The sequence below is a fragment of the Lactuca saligna genome, chromosome 3 (genome assembly GCF_052625555.1).
Source record: "Lactuca saligna cultivar CGN05327 chromosome 3, ASM5262555v1, whole genome shotgun sequence".
In the NCBI taxonomy this organism is placed as follows: domain Eukaryota; kingdom Viridiplantae; phylum Streptophyta; class Magnoliopsida; order Asterales; family Asteraceae; genus Lactuca; species Lactuca saligna.
This window is the reverse complement of record NC_136419.1, coordinates 145,929,917-145,951,595: the sequence shown is the minus strand read 5'-3', so window position 1 is coordinate 145,951,595 and position 21,679 is coordinate 145,929,917. Positions and strand designations below refer to the sequence as shown.

General features: G+C 40.6%; 1 protein-coding gene across 1 annotated transcript in view; it reads left to right on the top strand.

Annotated features, from left to right (window-relative positions):
• Nucleotides 1-10,884: 10,884 nt before the first annotated feature.
• Nucleotides 10,885-21,679, top strand: part of LOC145036063 (AT-hook motif nuclear-localized protein 10-like) — a 46,338-nt gene continuing 35,543 nt past the window's right edge. Inside the window, exon 1 of the mRNA XM_078984543.1 lies at nucleotides 10,885-11,004. Within this exon, the coding sequence (XP_078840669.1) occupies nucleotides 10,885-11,004 (120 nt within the window). The remainder of the gene's footprint in view (nucleotides 11,005-21,679) is intronic.

Here is a 21,679-nt window from a genome sequence, read left to right as displayed (position 1 = left end):
GACAGCGGATGCGGACTGTGTTGACACCAGAGTTGGAATCAATCTCCATGACTCGGTCGATGGCTGCTCGATCCTGCTCAACATTACGAGCTATTCTGCGGATAATGACGGGTAGAGCTCGATCAGCAGAACCACCTTCGCTGACGTTGTAAAAGCTTCAGTCCCCAAAGTATGGTAAGGGTTGACCCTGTTCGTCACTCTAGCGATTCAAGTTATTTACCCACAAGGGAGTGGGACCCGGAAAAGCTGGTCGAGGGTTGTTGTTCGGGGCTTGACCTACTGGAGGTAGGTTGTTGACTTCGGGCTCAGAGTCCGATCCATCCGAGAAGCCTTCAGCTTGATGATCATCCAATGGAATTTGGTGCTCATCATCGAACTCTGTTTCGAGCCATCCTGCGTTGCCTTCATTTGGAAAGTACGGGTCGCCGTGATGGAATCCATCCATTTAAATCTACGCGAGAAGAGAGGTATAAGGATATAGTATATATGCAGCTAGTACTACAAAATAAACCTATAGTATTTTAAGTTTCGGTTCTACTAGTCTTCTTGTGGTATTGTTGGTAAGTTTTTAGACTTGTTAACATATCACAACCATTCTAGGGCATATGCTAATCACTCCTCGGACCAGCATAGTTGATCAGGCTATGCCATTCCCAGGACTGACCATACATCCCCGAGCTTACCTGTGATATTTAACAATCGTAATACTTTTGTTCTTGTCATTGTGACACTGATTTTAGTATGAATGCAGACTAGTATACTTAATTAAATATCTTAGTATTTAAAGTATAGACTCTTGGTCAGAGTGTTTTAATCCCAAATGGGTTTATATATTAGTATATCTTTTATGGGTTGATATACTTGATTCACTATAAACAATGCTCTGATACCAATCTGTCACACCCCAAAACCGAGAATGGCGGAAACGTTCTTGGGTAGAGGACGTCATGTAAAGTATCACAACACAGTATAACAGTAAATAAGCAAACAACATCATCCATTGCATTAAATACATAATTTTAATACAAGCGTATTCTGTATAGTTACAAACACCAAAAATAATGTAAATCCACAAGGGCTTCATAATATAAAAGATGCCGTCTCGCAAGCATCCAAACAGAAACCCACCCGTAAATAAAACTCCACCACCACCACCTCCTCCGTAGTTCGATGCGGTGATGTTCCAAGCTGATGTGACTGCAGCTGTAACCGCAACCATGATGCAGGTGAATTCTGGTGGCGCCAGTGGAGCTGGAATAGATGCCAACTCTAATCATGGTGATAGCCAAACACGTACACGAGAGTGTACCTATAAAGACTTCATCAACTGCAAACCGATATTCTTCAACAGAACCGGAGGAATCATTGCATTTTCGCAGTGGTTCAAAAGAACGAAGTCGATCTTCAAGATCTGATCCTGCCCAGAAGGAAGCAAAGTAAAGTTTGCTGCCTGCACCTTCTCCAAAAGGGCCCTGGCATGGTGGAATGGCCATGCCAAGTCACTCACCCTGGTAGTGGCTAACGCAATGGGTTGGGAAACACTGAAGGACCTAATGGTAAAGGAGTATAGCTCCAGGGGCGAAGTTCAAAAACTTGAGGAAGAACTTTGGAGCCTTAGGATGAAAGGTTCCGATATTGTGGCTTATATAACCAGATTTAGCGATCTAGTGACTCTATGTCCCAATATGTTCCCTACCGAAAGCAGGAAGATCGAGAGATACATATGGGGTTTGATACCCCCATATCAGGGAAATGTCCTAGCATCGAACCTTGCAACCTTTGACAGTGCCAAGCAATTGGCCCAAAGGCTTATAGACCATGGGGTCCCTCCTCCAACAATAACTACAACTGTTGCCTTGGCACCAGCCAAATCAACCGACAACAAGAGGAAGCGCTAGTATAAAAAGAAGGATAAATCAGCTGAACCTTCTTCCAAGAACCAACAGGTTGTGGTTGTTCGTGCTGACATGACTCCTGTTGCCCCTGAACCATCAAAGCAATAGGCGGGGAGTTTACCCAAGTACGCCAAGTGCAATTTCCACCACAACGACCCCTGCTAGGAAATGCACTGCACTAACTGCGACAGGGAGGGCCATACTATCCGGTTTTGCAAAGCACCACCTAGACCAATCACCTAGGCCCCTGGTACAGGAGTAAGTCAGGCCTGGTATGGGTGTGGTGAGATGGGTCATTTCAAATAAAACTGCCCTAAGGCTGGGAATGTAGGCGGAGCAGGAAGAATACTTGCTATTTGTCACAATGAAGCCGTGGAAGACCCTACAGTGGTCGCACGTATGTTTCTCCTTGATAACTCATATATATGTGTCCTATTTGATAGTGGGGCGGAAAGGAGTTTCGTGAACCAAAAATTTAAACACTTACTTAATCAAGCACCGCAGGCACTAAAAGAAACCTTCATCGTAGAAATGGCTAACGGAAAGACCGAGAGTTCTAACGTGATTTACCTAGGTTGTACCCTCACGCTAGATAACTATTCGTTTCCGATCGACCTTGTGCTTGTGTCAATTAAGAGTTTCGATGTCATCGTGGGCTTGGAATGGTTGAATCTCCATCGTGCCGGTATTATATGTTTCGAGAAAGCAGTCCATCTAAATCTACCGAGTAGTGAAACCATAGTGATCTACGATGACAAACCAAGTGCGAACCTTCGTCTCATCTTGAGCATGCAAGCCCAAAAGTACCTACAAAAGGAATATCGTGCATTTCTTGCTCATATAGTCGATGTGAGACATGAAACTAAAGACCTAAAATACATTCCAGTAGTGCACGACTTTCCCGACATCTTTCCAGAAGGACTACCAGGATTACCACCTCAACGTCAAGTCGAGTTCAAAATCGACTTAGCTCCAGGGGCTACCCTAGTAGCCAAATCTCCCTATCATTTAGCACCAGCTGAGATGCAAGAGCTATCCGGCCAAATGAATGAACTACTCAGCAAGGGATTTATTAGATCGATTTTTTCACCTTAGGGAGCACCGATCTTGTTCGTGAAGAAGAAAGACGGATTGTTCCGAATGTGCATCAATTACAGAGAACTGAACAAGCTTAGTATCAGGAATCGTTTCCCTCTACCTCGCATAGACGACTTGTTCGATCAACTCCAAGGAGAGAGCTACTTTTCAAAATTTGATTTAAGATCCGGGTATCACCACTTGCAAGTGTTAGAGGAAGATGTTCCCAAAACAGCCTTCCGAACTCGCTATGGTCACTACGAGTTAGTATTGATGGCTTTCGGATTGACCAATGCACCCGCAATATTCACAGACTTATTGAATAGGGTGTGTCGTCCTTATTTAGATAAGTTCATAATCGTATTCATCAATGACATACTTGTTTATTCGTACAGTAAGGAGGAGCATACTCAACATCTACCACAAGTCTTGCAAACACTGCAAACAGAGAGACTTTACACGTTGTTCTCTAAATGCGAATTTTGGATCCGAAGAGGCAAATTCTTGGGTCATGTGGTTAGCAAAGAGGGAATTCACGTGGACCCTTCCAAAATTAAAGCCATTGAGAACGGGTCAGCACCGAAGGTGCCTACTGAAATTCATCAATTACTAGGCCTTGCTGGCTACTATCGCAGGTTTATTCTGAATTGCTCTAGGATCGCAAAACCGCTCATTTCATTGACCCAGAAAGGTGTGGCCTTTAACTGGGAAGAAAACAAGAAAAAGTGTTTCAAAAATTGAAACAAGCCTTATGCAGAGAACCGATACTATCCCTCCCAGAAAGGGATAGAAGACTTCGTGGTTTATTGCGATGCATCGAACCAAGGGCTTGGTTGTGTTCTTATGCAACGAGGTAAGGTGATCGTCTATGCCTCAAGACAGCTAAACACACACGAGGTCAACTACACCATGCATAATTTGGACTTAGGAGCAGTGGTATTTGCACCGAAGATCAGGAGACACTACCTGTATGGTAAAAAAAGCACTATCTTTATAGATCATAAGAGCCTTCAACATATATTCGACCAGAAGGAGCTCAATATGAGACAACGGCGGTGGGTAGAACTACTCAATGACTACGAATGCGAAATTTGTTATCATACGGGTAAAGCCAATGTAGTAGTGGACGCCCTGAGTTGGAAAGAATATTTTGATCGTAAAGTCAAATCATTGACTATGAATATCCACTCGCACCTATCCACACAATCAAGGAGGCCCAACTAGAATCCTTGAAACTTGAAAATATGGCGGGTGAATCTGTAAGAGGGATGGATAAAAACTTGGAAGTAAAGGGTGGCGGAGCCTTATATCTCATCGACCGGATCTGGACACTGAAGCACGGTGGTTTCAGAGACGTTGTCATGACTGAAGCACACAACACTCGATATTTTGTCCACCCAGGTCAGATAAGATGTATCTGGATCTCAAAAAGTTATACTGATGGCCTACATGAAAGAAGATATTGTTACCTTCATGAGTAAGTGTCTTACTTGCGCCAAAGTAAATGCCGAATAACAGAAATCCTCAGGTTTACTACAACAACCGGAAATACCGGAATGGAAGTGGGAGCATATCATGATGGACTTCATAACCAAGTTGCCCAAGACAACGGGTGGTCTCGATACCATTTGGGTTATCGTAGAGAGGTTAACAAAGTCCACACACTTCCTGCCTATCAAAGAGTGTGACAAGATGCAGAAACTAACGAGAATATACATTAGAGAGATTGTACGACTGCATGGTGTCCCAATATCCATTATTTATGATAGAGATAATAGATTCACTTCAAGGGTCTGACAGTCACTACAAAGTTCCCTAGGAACTAGGCTGGACATGAGTACAGCCTACCATCCGCAAATTGAAGGACAAAGTGAGAGGACTATTCAAACTTTGGAGGATATGTTGCGAGCCTATGTGATAGACTTTGGGAAGGCATTGGATACTCATTTATCCCTTGTCGGGTTCACCAACAATAAAAGTTATCAAACGAGCACAAAGGCTGTGTTGGGTTTTGAGCAATCTAACACTTCCTAAGTGTGCATGCAACCCTAATAAACCTTGGATCTATGTTTGTCTAAATACATGCAAAATAATAATTTTCCAAGGTTTATAACCTATCTAACATGGCATGGGGAACATTTCAACATAAAAAGAGTTAGAAGAGATTACATACCTTTTGGTGTGTTGGGTTCTTAGGAGTTTGAGGGCCAAGCACCAATAGTGTGAATGCCTCAAATGGAATCACAAACACCACAAACTCTTGGAAAACTTTGAGAGAGAATATACACCTTGTATTTTCGGCCACACACATGCACACACACACTAGATCACTAGCTTTCTCTTAGTGTTCTCTTTGTGTTCTCTTAGGCTACATTTCATGCTCCATAAGCATGCTTATATAGTATGCATGGTTAGGGTGAAACCCTAATAACCCATGTCTTTTCCTTTCCAAGGATCCATGGGTTAAAAGCTCCATGGATCATCCATGGACTTCCACATAAGCCTAGCCCATTAACAAATGAGTATTAGCCCACACTATATAAAACAAATAGCCCATAATTTAATTAGTATTCCTTTTAATCTCTAAATTAATCCATAATTAATTTAAGACTAAAACTAATTAAATAACGTAACTTCATATTAATATATTATAACTCATAATATATTAATAAACATATGTGTATAACTCTCATAAAATTATCCATAATAGTTTGGATGAGATGCAACCCAAATGGACCATGCCGGTCGGGTCAAGTATATACCAAATAAGTTATGGACTTAGACACCTTATCCAACAGGCTGCTCCATTTGAAGCCCTCTATAGCCGGAAGTGCAGATACCCTGTGTGTTGGGCTGAGGTGCATGACACACAATTAGCTAAAGGACACGTTCCTGACATCACTCTCACATGTCCATGAAATCATACGAGAAATGACAGAGAAGATCGTTCAAATTCAGGAATGATTGAAAGCCTATAAAGACCGAAAGAAAAGATACGCAGATAAGAGAAGGAAATCTTTGGAATTCTAGGTGGGTGACCGTGTTCTTTTGAAGGTCTCACCCTGGAAGGGTTTGATACGGTTCGGAAAGCGTGGAAAGCTAAATCCAAGATACGTAGGGCCTTTCGAGATTAACGCTAGAATCGTCCATGTAGCTTACAAACTCAAACTACCTCATGAACTTAGTAACGTACACCCTACTTTCCACGTATCGAACTTGAAAAAGTCTCTATCCGATGAGACCCTTGTAATCCCACTTAACAAGATCGAGATCAAAGAGAGCCTCAAATTTGTGGAAGAACCAGTAGAGATCATGGACTTAGAGGTCAAGCAAACAAAGCAAAGCCATATCCCGATAGTGAAGGTTCGCTAGAATGCCAAGCGCGGACCTGAATTTACTTAGGAGTGCGAGGATCAATTGAAAATAAAATATCCGTATCTTTTTACTTAGATATTTGTACTTTCTTAAACTCTAATTTCGGGACGAAACTCTCTCTAACGGGGGGATGATGTGACAACCCAAAATTTCTATCTTGTACAACATTCAATTCAATCAAATTCAAACTCGTTTTTGCTATCTTTTAGCGTTGTTTAGGGTCTGTTTGAGTGTTATAAGCCTAGTACAATCAAGTTTGAGTTTAGGGATGAGTTATCTTAAGTCATAAGTGTTTCATTTGGGCCAAACACTTCTTCAAGAGGAGTGTACGGCTATACATATGGGTGTACGGCCGTACACCCAAAATGGTCATGAACTCATGCCCATATATAGGCCAACCCTTCTTTTTCCTTCACTTTTCATACTTCCAACTCAAGAATACTCAATTCTCTCTCAACTATCATCAAGCATTTTACATTGATCTTCAAAAATGTAAGTATCCCTTCCATTGATTAGTTGATACATTGCACTATCTAGGGAAGATCTATGATTTCATCAATGAAAATTACCTCTTCGGACTAGATCTTCAAGAATCTCACCTTTCACCAAGAACACCAAGAAGACCAAGAACACAAACTAGTTCTTGGTGGCTGTGAACTCCATAGGGACCCTCAAAAGTGTAAGTATCCCTTCTATCTTCTAGTTAGGCTTGATAAACTCTTTATTTCTAGCCTTAAAGCATCATCTAATGCATGAACTCTAAGGGTGTACGATCGTACACTCCTCATATGGCCATAAACCCTTGTTTATTCCATGATTTGGCCTCAAACTCACTTTATGTCCCAACATACGATCATGAACACTTAATGGATGATAGATAGGACCATAAAACACCCCCTTTTCAAGTTTTTCCATAAGTGTATGGTCGTACACTCCATGACCACTCCATGGCCGAACACACATGGACCGTACACACCTTGGCCGTACACACCATTGTGTATCCGTAAACCCCTTTGATGTAATCATTTATGATTGTAACACTTCAATTTAAGTGTTTCCTAGTCCCTAAGGTGGTTTCCTTTCATGATTAGTTGTATATACACTAATTATATACATATATGTGTGTCATTATATGCTTAATAGGGTTCGTTTGTGCTCGAGACTTCACTTGAAACCTAGCATCCTATACCGATCTTACTTTCGAATCACTCACTACAGGTGAGTTCATACCCATGAAATCAACCTTTTAACTATTTTAAATGCTTTTTGGGAGGGGCGGGGGATACAAGTTGAACACAATTAAATTTGTGTTAGTATATACATTTATATAATTATCAAATATCTTGTTTTAACTCATTTTCAAGCTACTTTTAAACATTGTTAGACTTTATTGTAAAACCCTTTATGAACTACTTTTAAACTCTTTTTCAAATTCTTTTACTTTCAAAACCATATTCATTTATGTATTAGTGTATAAGTATGATTTAATGGACTTAGGACTATTACTGATAACCTTGACTCTTGTTCCTTGTTTGGTTGTGGGCTTAGTGTAGGATACACTAGTCCAACTGAAGATTAACTCATAGTTATACATGCTAAATATGTATAAGAATATAAAATTGTATCTTTAAAAGTTATACTTAACTTAATTGTTCAAGTTGAGAAATTGAGTCTTTTCTACAAGTCAAGAACATAACAAATATACTAGTAAACTATAATAGGTATAGTTTAGAGAACATATACAAGAATAGGAAAGAACTTATACATATACTTATACAAGAACAGGAAAGAACATATACAACTGCATATATATATATATATATATATATATATATATATATATACAAGAATAGGAAAGAACATATATATATATATATATACAAGTAAAGGAAGAACATGATAATTAGAATGTGAAATACTACTTCATGATACAATAATACATTGTTGTATCACATTTGTAACTGGAGTCTTCTGTAGGGAGAGCGGGCATTGTGTGTATAGATCTATACAGGGCAGACACTCCCACACCGTGACTGCTAGCTACAATCCTATCCGGTGAGGCCAAGGGGTGACAAAATGTCACCACACTATTTTCGACGTTGGAAGGTCGTCGTGTATTCAGCCGTTAATCAGCATGGTTACAACTACATCACATTTTAATCCTAAATTAACCAATTTTGGTTTTAAAGGCAATAAGACTCTCCAGAACGTATGGTACACTTAATATGGCTATGAGTCTTCATTTTTCCCTTTCATTATACAGCGGTGGTACCGCCAGGATAAAACATACTATTTTTCCTAATAAAAGATAGTAACAAATGGGAAAACATACTTTTATACAGACATAAAGTACTACTATATTTGTCCATAATATTTCAAGTGTATATATAAATATTACATATTTATATGAGAACAAACATGTAAACAGTCGGGCCTCAGGTAGAAGGCTACATTTCATTATGAGCAGGAAATATAGGATTTTTTGGGAAAACTTTACAAACATTTCAAGACTTTAAATACGAACATTTCGAGGTTTTTAATTACAAAAAATGACATTAAACACTTATGAAATTACCAACATTTATGCTGATACTCTCTTTCAAAATAACTTGTATTCTCAGGGAACCAGTAGACAGGTACACCCACGCAACTTTTGAAGGATGGAGTGGACTCAAGACTCATCATTATTTTGATTATACATTTTTGGTGTATTTAAACTTTACCAAAGAACACACATGTATTTAACTATTTATTTAATGCAATGGATGTTGTTGCTTGTTTTACTATTATGAATTGTTATGATACTGTACATGACGTCCTCCGCCCCCAAATGTTTCCACCACTTCGGTTTGGGGGTGTGACAGATTGGTATCAGAGCATTGTTTATAGTGAACTGAGTATATCAACCCATAAAAGATATACAACTATAAATACATTGGGATTAAAACACTCTGACCAGGAGTTATACTTTTAAAAATATATACAAGTATTTTTACTAAAAGTATACATACATGCATTCATACTAAGGTCAGTATCATACTAGAATAGAACAAAAATATTACGATTGTTGAACAACACAAGTAGGCTTGGGGTTGTATGGTCAGTTCTTGGAATGACATAGCCTGATCAACTATGTCGGTCAGAGAAAGTGATTAGCATATGCCCAAGCATGGTTGTGATGTTGCAACATGTCTAAAAACTTACCAACTATCAACAAAGACTCAGTTAGAACATAAAATAAACTTAAAATACTATAGGAGTATTTTGTGCTACTATTAACTTATGTGAAAAATAAAGACTCTTTTTAGTAGGTCTATGAGTATGGAGTGCATACGCTAAAGTTATATATAATTAAATATTCTATAGACTTAGAATTTATGACTATCGCTTTACTTCCTGTTCCTTGTTTGGTTGTGGACATAGAGTTGGGTCATTTATTTGAAGGTCTATCTTATCTCAGAAATTATATATAGCTGGGATGCACTAGTTGCTTATAGAAATAACTAATAAGGATGACTCCCCTATAAGTATCATTAGATTAAGACGCCTATTAACTATCTTTTATCCCTTTTCTAGCATAGATTCCATGGCTGGTTTGCATATTTTGGGAGACCCGTACTTTCCCAATCAGGGAGGTGTGGGATGGCCAGAGGATGTGCCTGAAGAAAACCATGAGACTCCCTAGACGATGACTTCGAAGAATAATTCCCCGAAGAGGCCGACTCAGAGCCTGAAGTCGAGAACCTAACTTAAGTGTCCCCGATACCAAATCCTAACCCCCAGCTTGAATTCCAAGGCCCAACGCCCATGTGGGTCGGGAGTCTGGATAGGTGGAGCCACGAGCAAGGCCAACACTGTCCGTACAATAGGGATCGCCGCTTCTACAATGTGAACGAAGGAAGCTCCGCAGCCAGAGCTCTTCCAATCATATTGCACCGAGTGGCACGCAATGTTTAGCTAAGCGTTGCGGCCATTCAGCGAACTATAGATCTTGAGGAAGATTTGGATGCCAACACAAACCACATTCGCAATCTCAAAGTTGCTTATGCGAGGGCTATGAGAGACAACGAGACCCTGCAGCAAGAGATAGTTGTAACTCGAGCTGATGTCATCGTGAAGCGGGCCCGTCTTATGGTGTATAACATACACCTTCTTGACGTGGAGCACCAGTTGGTTAACTTATGGTTCCGTCCGAGGGGTGCCCGCCGCCACTAAAAGATGTCCTATCGCCCATATCTTTTGGTTTAAGGAATAGCCTTAGTAGATGCTCTAATTAGCACTCTTTTATGTAAATATTCCTATCTATCAAGTACTGTCTCCACTAAATTTTATGCTGTCAAATTTTCCCACTGTTGGTATGTTGTAAGACCTGCTCCAAGGTCGAATTTTTAGAACTCTATGTAACTTCTATGCCAACTGTTATGATAGATATAGTTTCCGCTAAATGATCATCTCTAAAAAACTCTATTCTAACACTATATTTCTCTTGGTAATCCTAATGAAGTCTTATCATCAATTAATATTTTATAGCTAAAAGATGTCGCCTTGCAAGCGTCCAAACAGAAACCCACCCATAAATCAAACTCCACCGCCACCACCTCCTCCGCAGTTCGATGGGGTGATGTTCCAAGCTGTTATGACCGCAGCCATGATGCAGGTGAATTCTGGTGGCACCAGTGGAGCTAGAACAGGTTCCAAGTCTAATCATGGTGATAGCCAAACGCGTACATGGGAGTGTACCTATAAAGACTTTGATGAGATTAAATAACCTTTTAATCTTAGAAGATCGATAAGATCTTGAACAAGTTATGAAAACAATGACGATATAAACACAGTAAAATTATGGAACAAGAATGAATCAAACGTGTTGAATGATTAAAACAAAATCCTCAGAAGAGCTCGATTAAGAACATCAACTGTAGAGGATTGGAAGGTTACAAGTATGATTAAAGAAACCTTTAGTCGTCTGGAAAAATTGTATTCTCAGATCTCTAAAACCTTTTCCTAATATGCATGCAAGCATAAGCTTATATACAAAGCATAAAAGACACACGGTTGGACAGGCCCAAACCGTAATACAAAGAATTATAAACAAACGAGCCCAAAAGACGCAATCTTCTAAGCCCAACAATCTCCCCCTTTGCGTCAATTTGGGGCGAGATCTTCACTCTATCTTCAAAGCAGATGGCTTCTTTACCGTTTGAAAAATTTTCGGTATCAAAGCCAGAATATGATGTCTGAAGGTAATATACCAACGAAGCATATCTGTAAAGTTCTTCTTATCTGCTGTTGTGTTCTGTTTGCATCGGTGAATGATATTGATGATGTGCTCCAGACACTCTGTAGAGAACAGATGCTTGTCTACCAACGCAAACAGAAACTTGTGCTTATCCCCCCTTGTGAACATAACTGTCAGATTGGAAGAATCAATCTGCCCCAACTTCATTTTATGGACATCTCCGGTTTTGGAAGTGGGCTTGACAGTCGGTTTCTTATTCATCACCTTTGCTATTTCCTGATCCATAGTGGCTAGCTCATGGACATAGGAAGCCAACATTCTTTTAAGATGAGAAAGAATTGGTTCATATTCTCTCTGGTTGGAGAGAAGAATGTTGTATAGCAAGATCCAATCGTGGGGGTTCAGACTGGGAAGATCTGCCAGAGAAATAAGATGTTCGGTGTTGGCAGTTCCTCTGTTGATTTTGAAATTGACGTTTACAAATTTCCCAGCCTGGGTTGGTTTCAGTACCTTGACTCTAATAATTTTCTGGGCACTCTAAGTCAAGTACTGAGGTTGACCGAATTTCAGATAGAAATCGATAAGCTCCCTGTCAACCTTCGGGTTCGGATGAGGGACGTTTGCAGTGACATCAAAGCAGTGAAAAGTGAAGGCTTTACGCGTAATGGGCATGTCGAACTGCGAGTCTTTGGAATTTTCACACTCAAAAGATGCAATCGGTTCCAACCAATAAATAGAAGGAAACTCAATTGCTTGAGTGATGAGTGTGTCTCTGTCCCAATCTGGGAACAGAGTCTTTTTAGCTTGAATTGCCTCCTCATCCTCCCAGATTTTCCTTTCTCTGGCTTCTGCCTCACGAGCTATCTTCAATGTTTCATCAAGCTCTCTGTCCCGTTTCTTGCGTTGAAGAGCTTCAGTAATGGTTTCATCTGATTCTGATTCGCTCTCAACTTGGACATGTTTACCAGAACCCGAAGCTACATTACCCTTCGGTTCTGGTTTGGACATACCTTCCTCTCCCCCTTGTCTCGGAAGAACAGGCTTCTCCGAGACACCCTTCATTTCACTTAGGATAGTGATTGCCGGAAGGAGTTTCGCTTGGAGATGCTGACGAATAGTGAGGGTTAGGAAGGGATCATGGGAGTCAAGAACACCGGTTAACAGATTTTTAACGTCACCAGCGCAACTCTGAAGAACTGCCCGTTGAGTTTGAAGCAAAGTGATTTCTTGTTGTGCCTGGGCCAGTTGAACTTTCTGTAAGTCAATAGTTGCCTGGTGCTTGATAACTTCTTCCTTCAGGGTGCTCTCGGCTGCCAAAGAGGCAAAACGTGAATCCAAAGATTTGAGAATTGAAGTGGATTCAGTTTTGAGGTCAGCACGCAGAGCCTCAAATTTCCTGGTTTCTCCCTGAAGGGTGGCTGTGAACGAGTCTACTGACGCTTGAAATTTGGAAGCATTTGAGTCAGCATGAGCCTTGAGAGAATCAAGAAAGATCTGAGTTGTATGAAAAACCTCAGAAACTTCCTTAGTGGCTTTGGAGCATGAGGCCGCTGAATTCTCTACAGCGTCAGTAGAGCGATCCAAGGCTTCGGTGTAAGTCTGGATCGCTGACTCGATAAAAGCCTTCAGCACAGCACCCCCATATGCTTTACTGTCAGCCAGCAGACTGTCGAGTTTTGCGTGAATCTCTTGAAGTTGCTGACTTGACACCTTCTCTTTTTCTCCGTTTGGGGTGCGGGTTCCTTCATCTCAGCCTTCTCCTTTTTGCTCACTCTTTTGCCCCGGTTAGCAGGCTGATCCAGAGCCTCAAGAGCTGCACGTTGTTCCTCGGAAAGAACCCTAGGAGGCAGGGGGTTCTGGAGCTGTAGTCCGCCATAATCTTGCTGTGGGGCGTGACGCATCTGTATATGGACTCAGGGATTAGTCCATAGTGGAGGAACTTACTTGGATCTGAGAGAATGATTTTCTTGGTGTGGTATGTGGCAATTGAAGCCATAAGAACATCCTTCATGACAGGGATGTCAAGAGAATCAATGGCTCTCCTGGTGATGAGGGTCCAAAACCTGGCGCATGAAATTTCTGAGTGCCTTGCGGTAGAGTTGAGACTCTGAACCACTTGAGACCAGAGAATCGACCCATAGTCAAGATTGATTCCGTTGTAAAGCCCGTACAGCATTGTAAGAAATCCTTTGCTGGTGGTGTCGGAACCACCACATCGCTCCGCTAAACCCTTAATTAAAAGGGTAAGCAATCCATTCCACTGAGATGGAAGACATGATTTCTTCACTTTGCCAACAGATGTTAGAACATCTGTATACCCCATCTCGTACATCATCTTAAAGATCTGGGCGGTTGTGATGAAGTCTGGTGAAATGACAGAAGCATCCACGGCAAGCCCTAGAAGAGAGCAAAACCGTGTTTTGGAAACGGAAGTCTTCTTGTCGTGAATAGAGAAGTAGATACGGTCTTTGTTTCTGTCGTAGCTAGCGGTGGTGTAGACTTGAGATAGCAGGGACATAGGAACTGTCTCCACCTGCGTTAATGCCAATACCAATGGGGAATATTTGAGGCAATCCACCACGTAGAGCATATATGAGTCATAGACGAATGGAGACAACTCTATGATCATGTTCTAATTTGGTTTGATTGCAAGAAAAGAAGAAGAAGCAGATTGATCGTGAGCAGAAGAAGAAGTCGCCATTGTTGAGTTTTTGGAAGAAGATGAACAGTGGCAACTTTATCAGTGAGATAATGCTTTGAGAGGTAACTGCCAAAGAACACGATCACGTCTTATTTATACCGTTCTCAGGAGAGAGAAAATCGTGATGATGAGGAACCCAAAACGTCGCCTGAAAAAGCGCGATTAGAAGTTATGGTGTATTCAATGAAGACGTCAGCACACGTGGGGTTGAAACGAATCCTTTGCACGCGCCCAAATCTTTTTCGTACCGTTTGAAATCCCTTGTGCCCTTGTTTGGTTACAACTGAGACTTAGAACCATGTGCCAAACAGCAATTAGAATGTGGGAAAAGAATTCCGTGCATAAGAGTGTGAAAGACAAGGAAATAAATCAAATGTGTTTGGAAGTGCGTGTTGTCTAAATAAAAGACAGAAGGTAGAAGATTCCGGGCAAGAATCGCGTCCTTCAGAGTCAAGAGAGACCTGAAGTGTTTGTGTGGTTTCCCGAGAAATACGATCAGTTGTCTTTAGAGAAACAATGAAAGGCGTCTTCTGTTGATATCTAAGAGGTGGCTGAACTCAAACCAAACATTAAGTCTTGACATAAAACTAAGTGTTGGTAGAGTTACCTGTGAGACCGATGTGATCTGTTGAACAGGTAGGAGGGAAGTATTTCGTGATGGGAATGATATAGACAGAAATCTCAAAATAAATTAAACTGGATCTCTTTGGGAAGAAATGTCTTAGGACGAGACAGTTTCATAAAAGATCACTCATAAAGAAAATTTCCAAGTAAAAGCTTGAGTTAATTACTCACCGTCAATTCTATTTAGGTGTTGGATTTTGGGTTTCACTCAGAACGTGGTAATCGAATCTAAGATCATGAACTCAGATGTTGTGCAACCATAAGCCTCAGTGGTAAAGACCGAGAGCATCAAGGGTTACTTTGGGGAGCGAATGTAAGTGAAGAAGTTGAAGAGATGGTTAAGAGACCGAACGTACCTTCTGCTACATAAATGGGACAAAGCAGAGCAACTCATGTTTCAGATGAGTAAAAGAAGGTAGCTCTAGACCGAATATGAGAGAATAGCCTGATTGGGAAGAAACGATAGGTATTGATCGAATCATTAAGGCATGCTCGAGGTCATAGAGGCTTGAGACAACATACAGCAGCATGCTTCTAGGGACGTCTAACTAGTCTTATAAGAGAAAAACATACCTGGATGAACGTTCCATAAGGAGATACTTGTATTCACTTGAGCAAGAAGTACATTTACTAGAAATATAAAATATTTTTGAAATTTTGAAATTTACTTAGAGATAAATAAATACTGAAAGACAAAATATTTTTGTTAATTTTTAATTTTCTGAAAAAGAAATAAAAACATAAAGATAAAATATTTTTGTTAAATTTGAATTTTCTGAAAAAGAAATAAAAAAAAACAGAAAGATAAAATTTAGACAAAGAAAAGAAGCAGAGATTTGGAAGAACCGAGCGGTTTGATTGAATGAGCGCCTATATTGTAGAGACCGAGAGAGACCGAGCGATCTGGTTGATTTGGTTCCGTTATGTTACTAGAGCAGAGAGCAACAGAGCGTTCTGTTAGGTTCGGTTCTTTGATTTTACCAGAGCAGAGAGTAACCGAGCGGTCTGGTTGATTCGGTTCTTGAATTTTACCAGAGCAGAGAGTAACCGAGCAGTCTGTTAGGTTCGGTTCTTGAATTTTACCAGATTTTTTTTTTTTTTTTTTTTTTTTTTTTTTTTTTAAACAGAGACATGAGGATTTGGGACCGATTCTGCAACCATCATGCCTAAGCCTTGCAATATCTGATTGAATGATGCTTCAGGAAGAGCTTTTGTAAAGATGTCAGCCAGCTGATCAGTGGTTCTTACGAAGTGAACTTCGACATTTCCATCTTCCACATGATCTTTGATGAAGTGATACCTTAGTGCTATGTGTTTGGTTTTAGAGTGTTGCACTGGGTTATGATAGATCCTAATTGCACTTTCAGAGTCACAATATAGTGGGATCTTCTTCATATTGAGTCCATAGTCTCGAAGTTGACTTTGGATCCAAATCACTTGTGATGTGCATGATGCGGCTGCAATGTATTCTGCTTCGGCTGTGGATAGCGACACGCATGTCTGTTTCTTGGATTGCCAGCTAACTAACTTCCCATCAAGAAATTGACATCCACCGGTCATGCTTTTTCGGTCGAGTCCACATCCTCCAAGGTCAGCATCAGAATAGGCTTGAATGAAAAAGCCTGAGTTGGATGGATACCAAAGACCTAAGGAGGTGGTTCGCTTGAGATATCGTAGGATGTTCTTCACTGCAAGCATGTGAGGTTCACGAGGGTTTGCCTGAAATCGAGCACAATAACACACAGAAAACATGATATCAGGTCTGCTAGCAGTAAGATACATTAACGATCCAATCATTTGACGATAGAGCGTGATATCAACAGCTGGTTTGTCAAGAGATGGGGTAAGCTTAGTGCTGAATGCCATTGGGACTTTGACTTTTGAGTCTCCCATCATACCGAACTTTGCTAGGAGAGTCTTCGTGTAAGCTTCCTGATTAATAAAGATGCCTTCGGGTCCCTGTCTTATGTTTAAACCAAGGAAAAAGTTAATAGGACCCATTGAGCTCATTTCAAACTTAGTCTCCATCAGCTTTCTGAATTCAGCCGTTAAGCCTGGATTCGTGGAGCCAAAGATGATATCATCGACATAAATTTGAACTATCATAAGGTGGTTACCTTCCTTTTTGCGAAAGAAGGTTGGGTCAACCGAACCTTGTTTGAATTTAGACATCTTTAAAAATTTTGTAAGCGTTTCATACCAGGCTCTCGGAGCTTGTTTAAGGCCGTACACAGCTTTATCCAGAATATAGCAATGATTTGGATGCTTTTCGTTCACGAATCCAGGAGGTTGCTCTACGTACACTGTCTCTTCAAGTTCTCCATTGAGAAATGCACACTTGACGTCCATTTGGAAAACTTCAAAGTTCTTGTGAGCAGCATAAGCTAGAAATATTCTAACAGATTCTAGCCGAGCTACTGGAGCGAAAGTCTCTTCGTAGTCTATCCCTTCCTCCTGACAATATCCCTTTACAACCAGACGAGCCTTGTTCCTTATAACATTACCTTCCTTGTCCATTTTGTTCCTAAAAACCCATTTGAGACCAACAACCGAAGCATCTGGAGGAGTTGGAATTAGGCGCCAAACTTTGTTTCTTTCAAATTCGTTCAACTCGTCTTGCATTGCTTGAACCCAATCAGAGTGGTCGAGATCAGTGTTAACTGTCTTTGGTTCAACTTTTGATACGAAAGAATTGAACATGCAAAACTCTACCTTTGAAAATAAGGAAGTTTGTTTTTCCTTCAGTTGGGATCGAGTCAGAACCTTTTCAGATACATCCCCAACTACTTGAGAGACAGGATGATCTATGGTCCATTTGATAAGAGGAGGATAATTTGGATCAACGGTTGGGTCTAATTTGGCATTGATTATTTCTTCTAGTTCAGATTGGCTATCATAACCGAGTGTCACATCGTCAAGTTCTACCTCAGTTGGTGTACTTTGGAAGATATGAGGTTCGTGTGATTCTAGTGAGCCTGAGCTTGCTGGTGTTGAGATCCCGTCGGTTGAAGTTGTGGAATTTGGCTCCCCCTGGACTTGAGCGTTTGGCTCCCCCTCGACTTGTGTGCATGGCTCCCCCTCGACTTGCGTACATGGCTCCCCCTCGACTTGAGCACTTGGCTCCCCCTCGATTTGAGCTTTGTTGGAAGGAGAGTCGTTACAGATTGGTTCTTCTTCATACATTCTCCTTGCAGCATCTTCAACAATCTGCTCCATGTGATCAACTTTGTTATCTGCTGCACCAGCTTCAGAAAGTGAAGCATTCTCTGGTTCGTCAAAGAGCTCCAGAAATGTCTCGAATAGATTAGCAACCGAGACTGTAATCATGCCATTTGGAGGAAATATTTCCCCAGTGATATTTTCTTGATCCTGCAGCTTCTTGACATAGTTGTCGTCAAAGGTCACATAATATGTCTCTTCAATTTTTCTTGAACGCTTGTTTAGGACCTTGTATGCCTTGGATGTGAGAGAGTAACCCAGGAAAATTCCTTCGTCGGCTTTGACATCAAACTTGTTGCGGTGTTCTTTGGAGTTGAAGATGAAACACCTTGAGCCGAACACATGGAAAAATTTCACATTTGGCTTCCTGTTGTTCAATATCTCATATGGGGTGAGTGCGAACCTTTTGTTGAGATATGACCTGTTCTGTGTAAAACAAGCAGCACAAATAGCATCAGCCCAAAAATAAAGAGGTAAATAAGCAAAACTTAGCATAGTTCGGGCAGCTTCACACAAGGATCAGTTTCGTCTTTCGACTATTCCGTTCTGTTGTGGTGTGTAGGGAGCTGAGAAATTATGACTAATTCCCTTCTCTGCAAGAAACTCTTCAAACTCCCTGTTCTTGAATTCGAGACCATTGTCGCTTCGGATGTTGCGAACAACCTTTTTGAGCTGTACTTCAATTTGCGTAATAAACATTTTCGGCTTTTGAGTCGCTTCAGATTTGAGCTTTAGAAAGAACACCCATGTAAATCGAGAAAAGTCATCAACGATAACAAGAATGTACTTGCTACCACCGATGCTTTCGATAGATGAAGGACCACACAAATCAATATGAATTAATTCGAGTGGTTCAACAACTTTTGTGTTGATAATAGATGGATGACTTTGACGACTCTGCTTTCCCATTTCGCATGCAGCACATAGATGATCCCTGTCGAACTTGAGTAATGGAAGGCCCCTTACATGACCTCCTGTAACAAGACGATTGATATCTTTGAAGTTAAGATGAGATAATCTTCGGTGCCACAACCAGCTTTCATTGGATTGCGCTTTTGACAATAAGCATACAGCTGGGTTTCCTTTGATGGGTTTCATGTTTAAGGGAAACATTTCACCCTTTCGCTCTGACTTGAGAATTATTTTATTTGACTTTTTCTCTATAATTTCTGAACCTTCATCATCGAATGAGACTTTGAGACCTGTACCTCCAACCAGTTGAGATACACTAATGAGGTTGTGTTGGAGTCCTTCCACATAAGCCACCTTCCTTATAGAGAAGTCCCCATTGGTTATCATCCCGTATCCCTTTATGGTGCCGAAAGAATTGTTTCCGAACTTGACGTTGCCACCATTTGCAAGCGATCTGTACTCCCTAAGCTCTTCTTTCCTCCCTGTCATGTGATGTGAGCAGCCACTATCAATGTACCATTCTTCGTCAAACTGCTCATCACTTATAATCTGCAAAATTTAGAGAGATTTAGGAACCCAAAGTTTCTTGGGTCCACGTGAGCTTTGCATGGAAACAGGAGCAATGAGAGAGATATCAACAAGATAAGTTCTTTTTACAAGAGTTGTTTTATCTTTCCTTTTAATGGTGTACACTTTTATTTTGTTAAGATTAGTAGTGTTAGATTCGGTCTTTGGTGTGGATTTATTGACCTTCTGCTTCCACTTTTGCTCAGTTGATGAATGAGATTTAGAACGAGATCGATATGAAACAGAGGGTGAAGAAGAATTAGAAGAATGAGAAGAATCAGACTTAGAAGGAGACTTTAGGTGACCCTTTTGTTTTTGATCATTGGAGGGACCGACCTTAGAGTTTTGTACTCTTTTGTCTTCAGAACCGAACCTTTGTGTTCGGTTGGAGCCACCTTTGGAACAGAACCTTTGGTTCTGGTTGATATCCTTTTCAGAACCGAACTTCTGCTTTCGGTTGTTATCCTTTTGTGAACCGAACCTCGGCTTTCGGTTTTTGGGACTTTCAAGCTTTTCTGCAGGAATGTTTTCATACTTTAGATTCTTGTCTTGATGAGTGAAGTATGCATTCTGGGAACGCCAAAATTGTTTCCTTTCAGAAAGGTTCTTCCGGTATCTATTGTTCCTTTCTATCTTCCTGTTCCGCATCTGAGATGGTTGATGATGAACATTTGCTTTCGTTTTTGCTGACTCCTTGATCGGTTCCATTTGAACTGCGGTAGAATTACTTTGAGCTGAAGAAGCCGAAGGAATGGTTTCTTTTGGTGAGTGAACATCCTTCTGAGGAGTATCTTTTGTACCACTAGTGCTCGGCTCACTGAAGTTATTTGGCTTATTCAATGGTTCGGGTATGTATCTTCCTTTGCTCTTCCAGGAAGTTCGTTCAGATAAACCAATGGTTTCGTCTGCATTATCAATAGGAGCTTCCCAGAAGTATTCATCACAGCCATCAGCATTGTCTTTGTTTACAATGGCTGCAAGTTCAGCTGTTTGATGTTCAGTTACTCCTGTTACCTTGTATACTTGATTTGGAGTAGTCCTGACCTTTTGATACACAACAGCTTTCTCAACTAATTTCGGCGACTTTTTATGGGACATCCGAGCGAACTCTACTGAATTTTCAGAAATAAGATTCTTGTGATTTTCTGGCTCGGTTTTAATAAATTCTGAGCAGTCAACCGTGTCCTCTACAGAAATTTCACTCATATTGTCGTCCTCGTTAAGCTCAGATGCATTTTCAACATCAATTTTGTTTTCTGAGCTTACTTTGGCGTTTAAAGAGTCAAATTTTAGCATGGTTTCGGTCCTCAGTTTAAGTCTGTCATTTTCATCCAAAAGATTTTTAAGCATGAGCTTATGGTCTTTAGATTTAATGAAGGACTCAATTTTGTCCAGTCCATACATGTAGGTGGGATTTATGTCATCAGACGATATCACACTTTCACAGTTATAGGCTTCGGCATCGATTTCATCTTCCTTAAATTCTAGGAAGGGCAAAATCATGCGGTGAATTCTTTGGCCTATTTCACAATCCAAGTGGAGCTGAGTAATATTAGAATACAGACGTTTAGCAATTAAACAAAAAACATTTTGTTGTTTTAACAATTTCAAATTGTCTCTTTGCAAATAAATGTTTTCATCTTTAACTCTGACTAATTCCGATTCCTTTAACTCTATCCACATTCTCCGCTCCTCACTCTTCGACGCTGCCCTGCTCAATTGATCAGTTAGGTTAGAATTTGTGACCCGAGTTTGAGTTAAGCTACTATCTAGATGAGATATTCTTGAATTGACATTTTTTAGTTCTTTCTCATAAGAGGATGATGGTACTTTGCATGAAATAAAAACAGATTGTACCTTCTTTATCAGTTCATCCAGCTCATTGAACTGTTGGCTGAGTGGTTTGGCTGTGAAGCACATGTCCTCCTTTGCATTCTGTCCATCATGACCTCCATCGGTGTTGTATCCCCTCAATTGAGATACACCAGAAACCATAAGGCATTTACCACCACTGCCTTCTTCCTTAGACACGAACGCCTTTCCATGAGTAGGCTGTCTCACTTCCTCGTC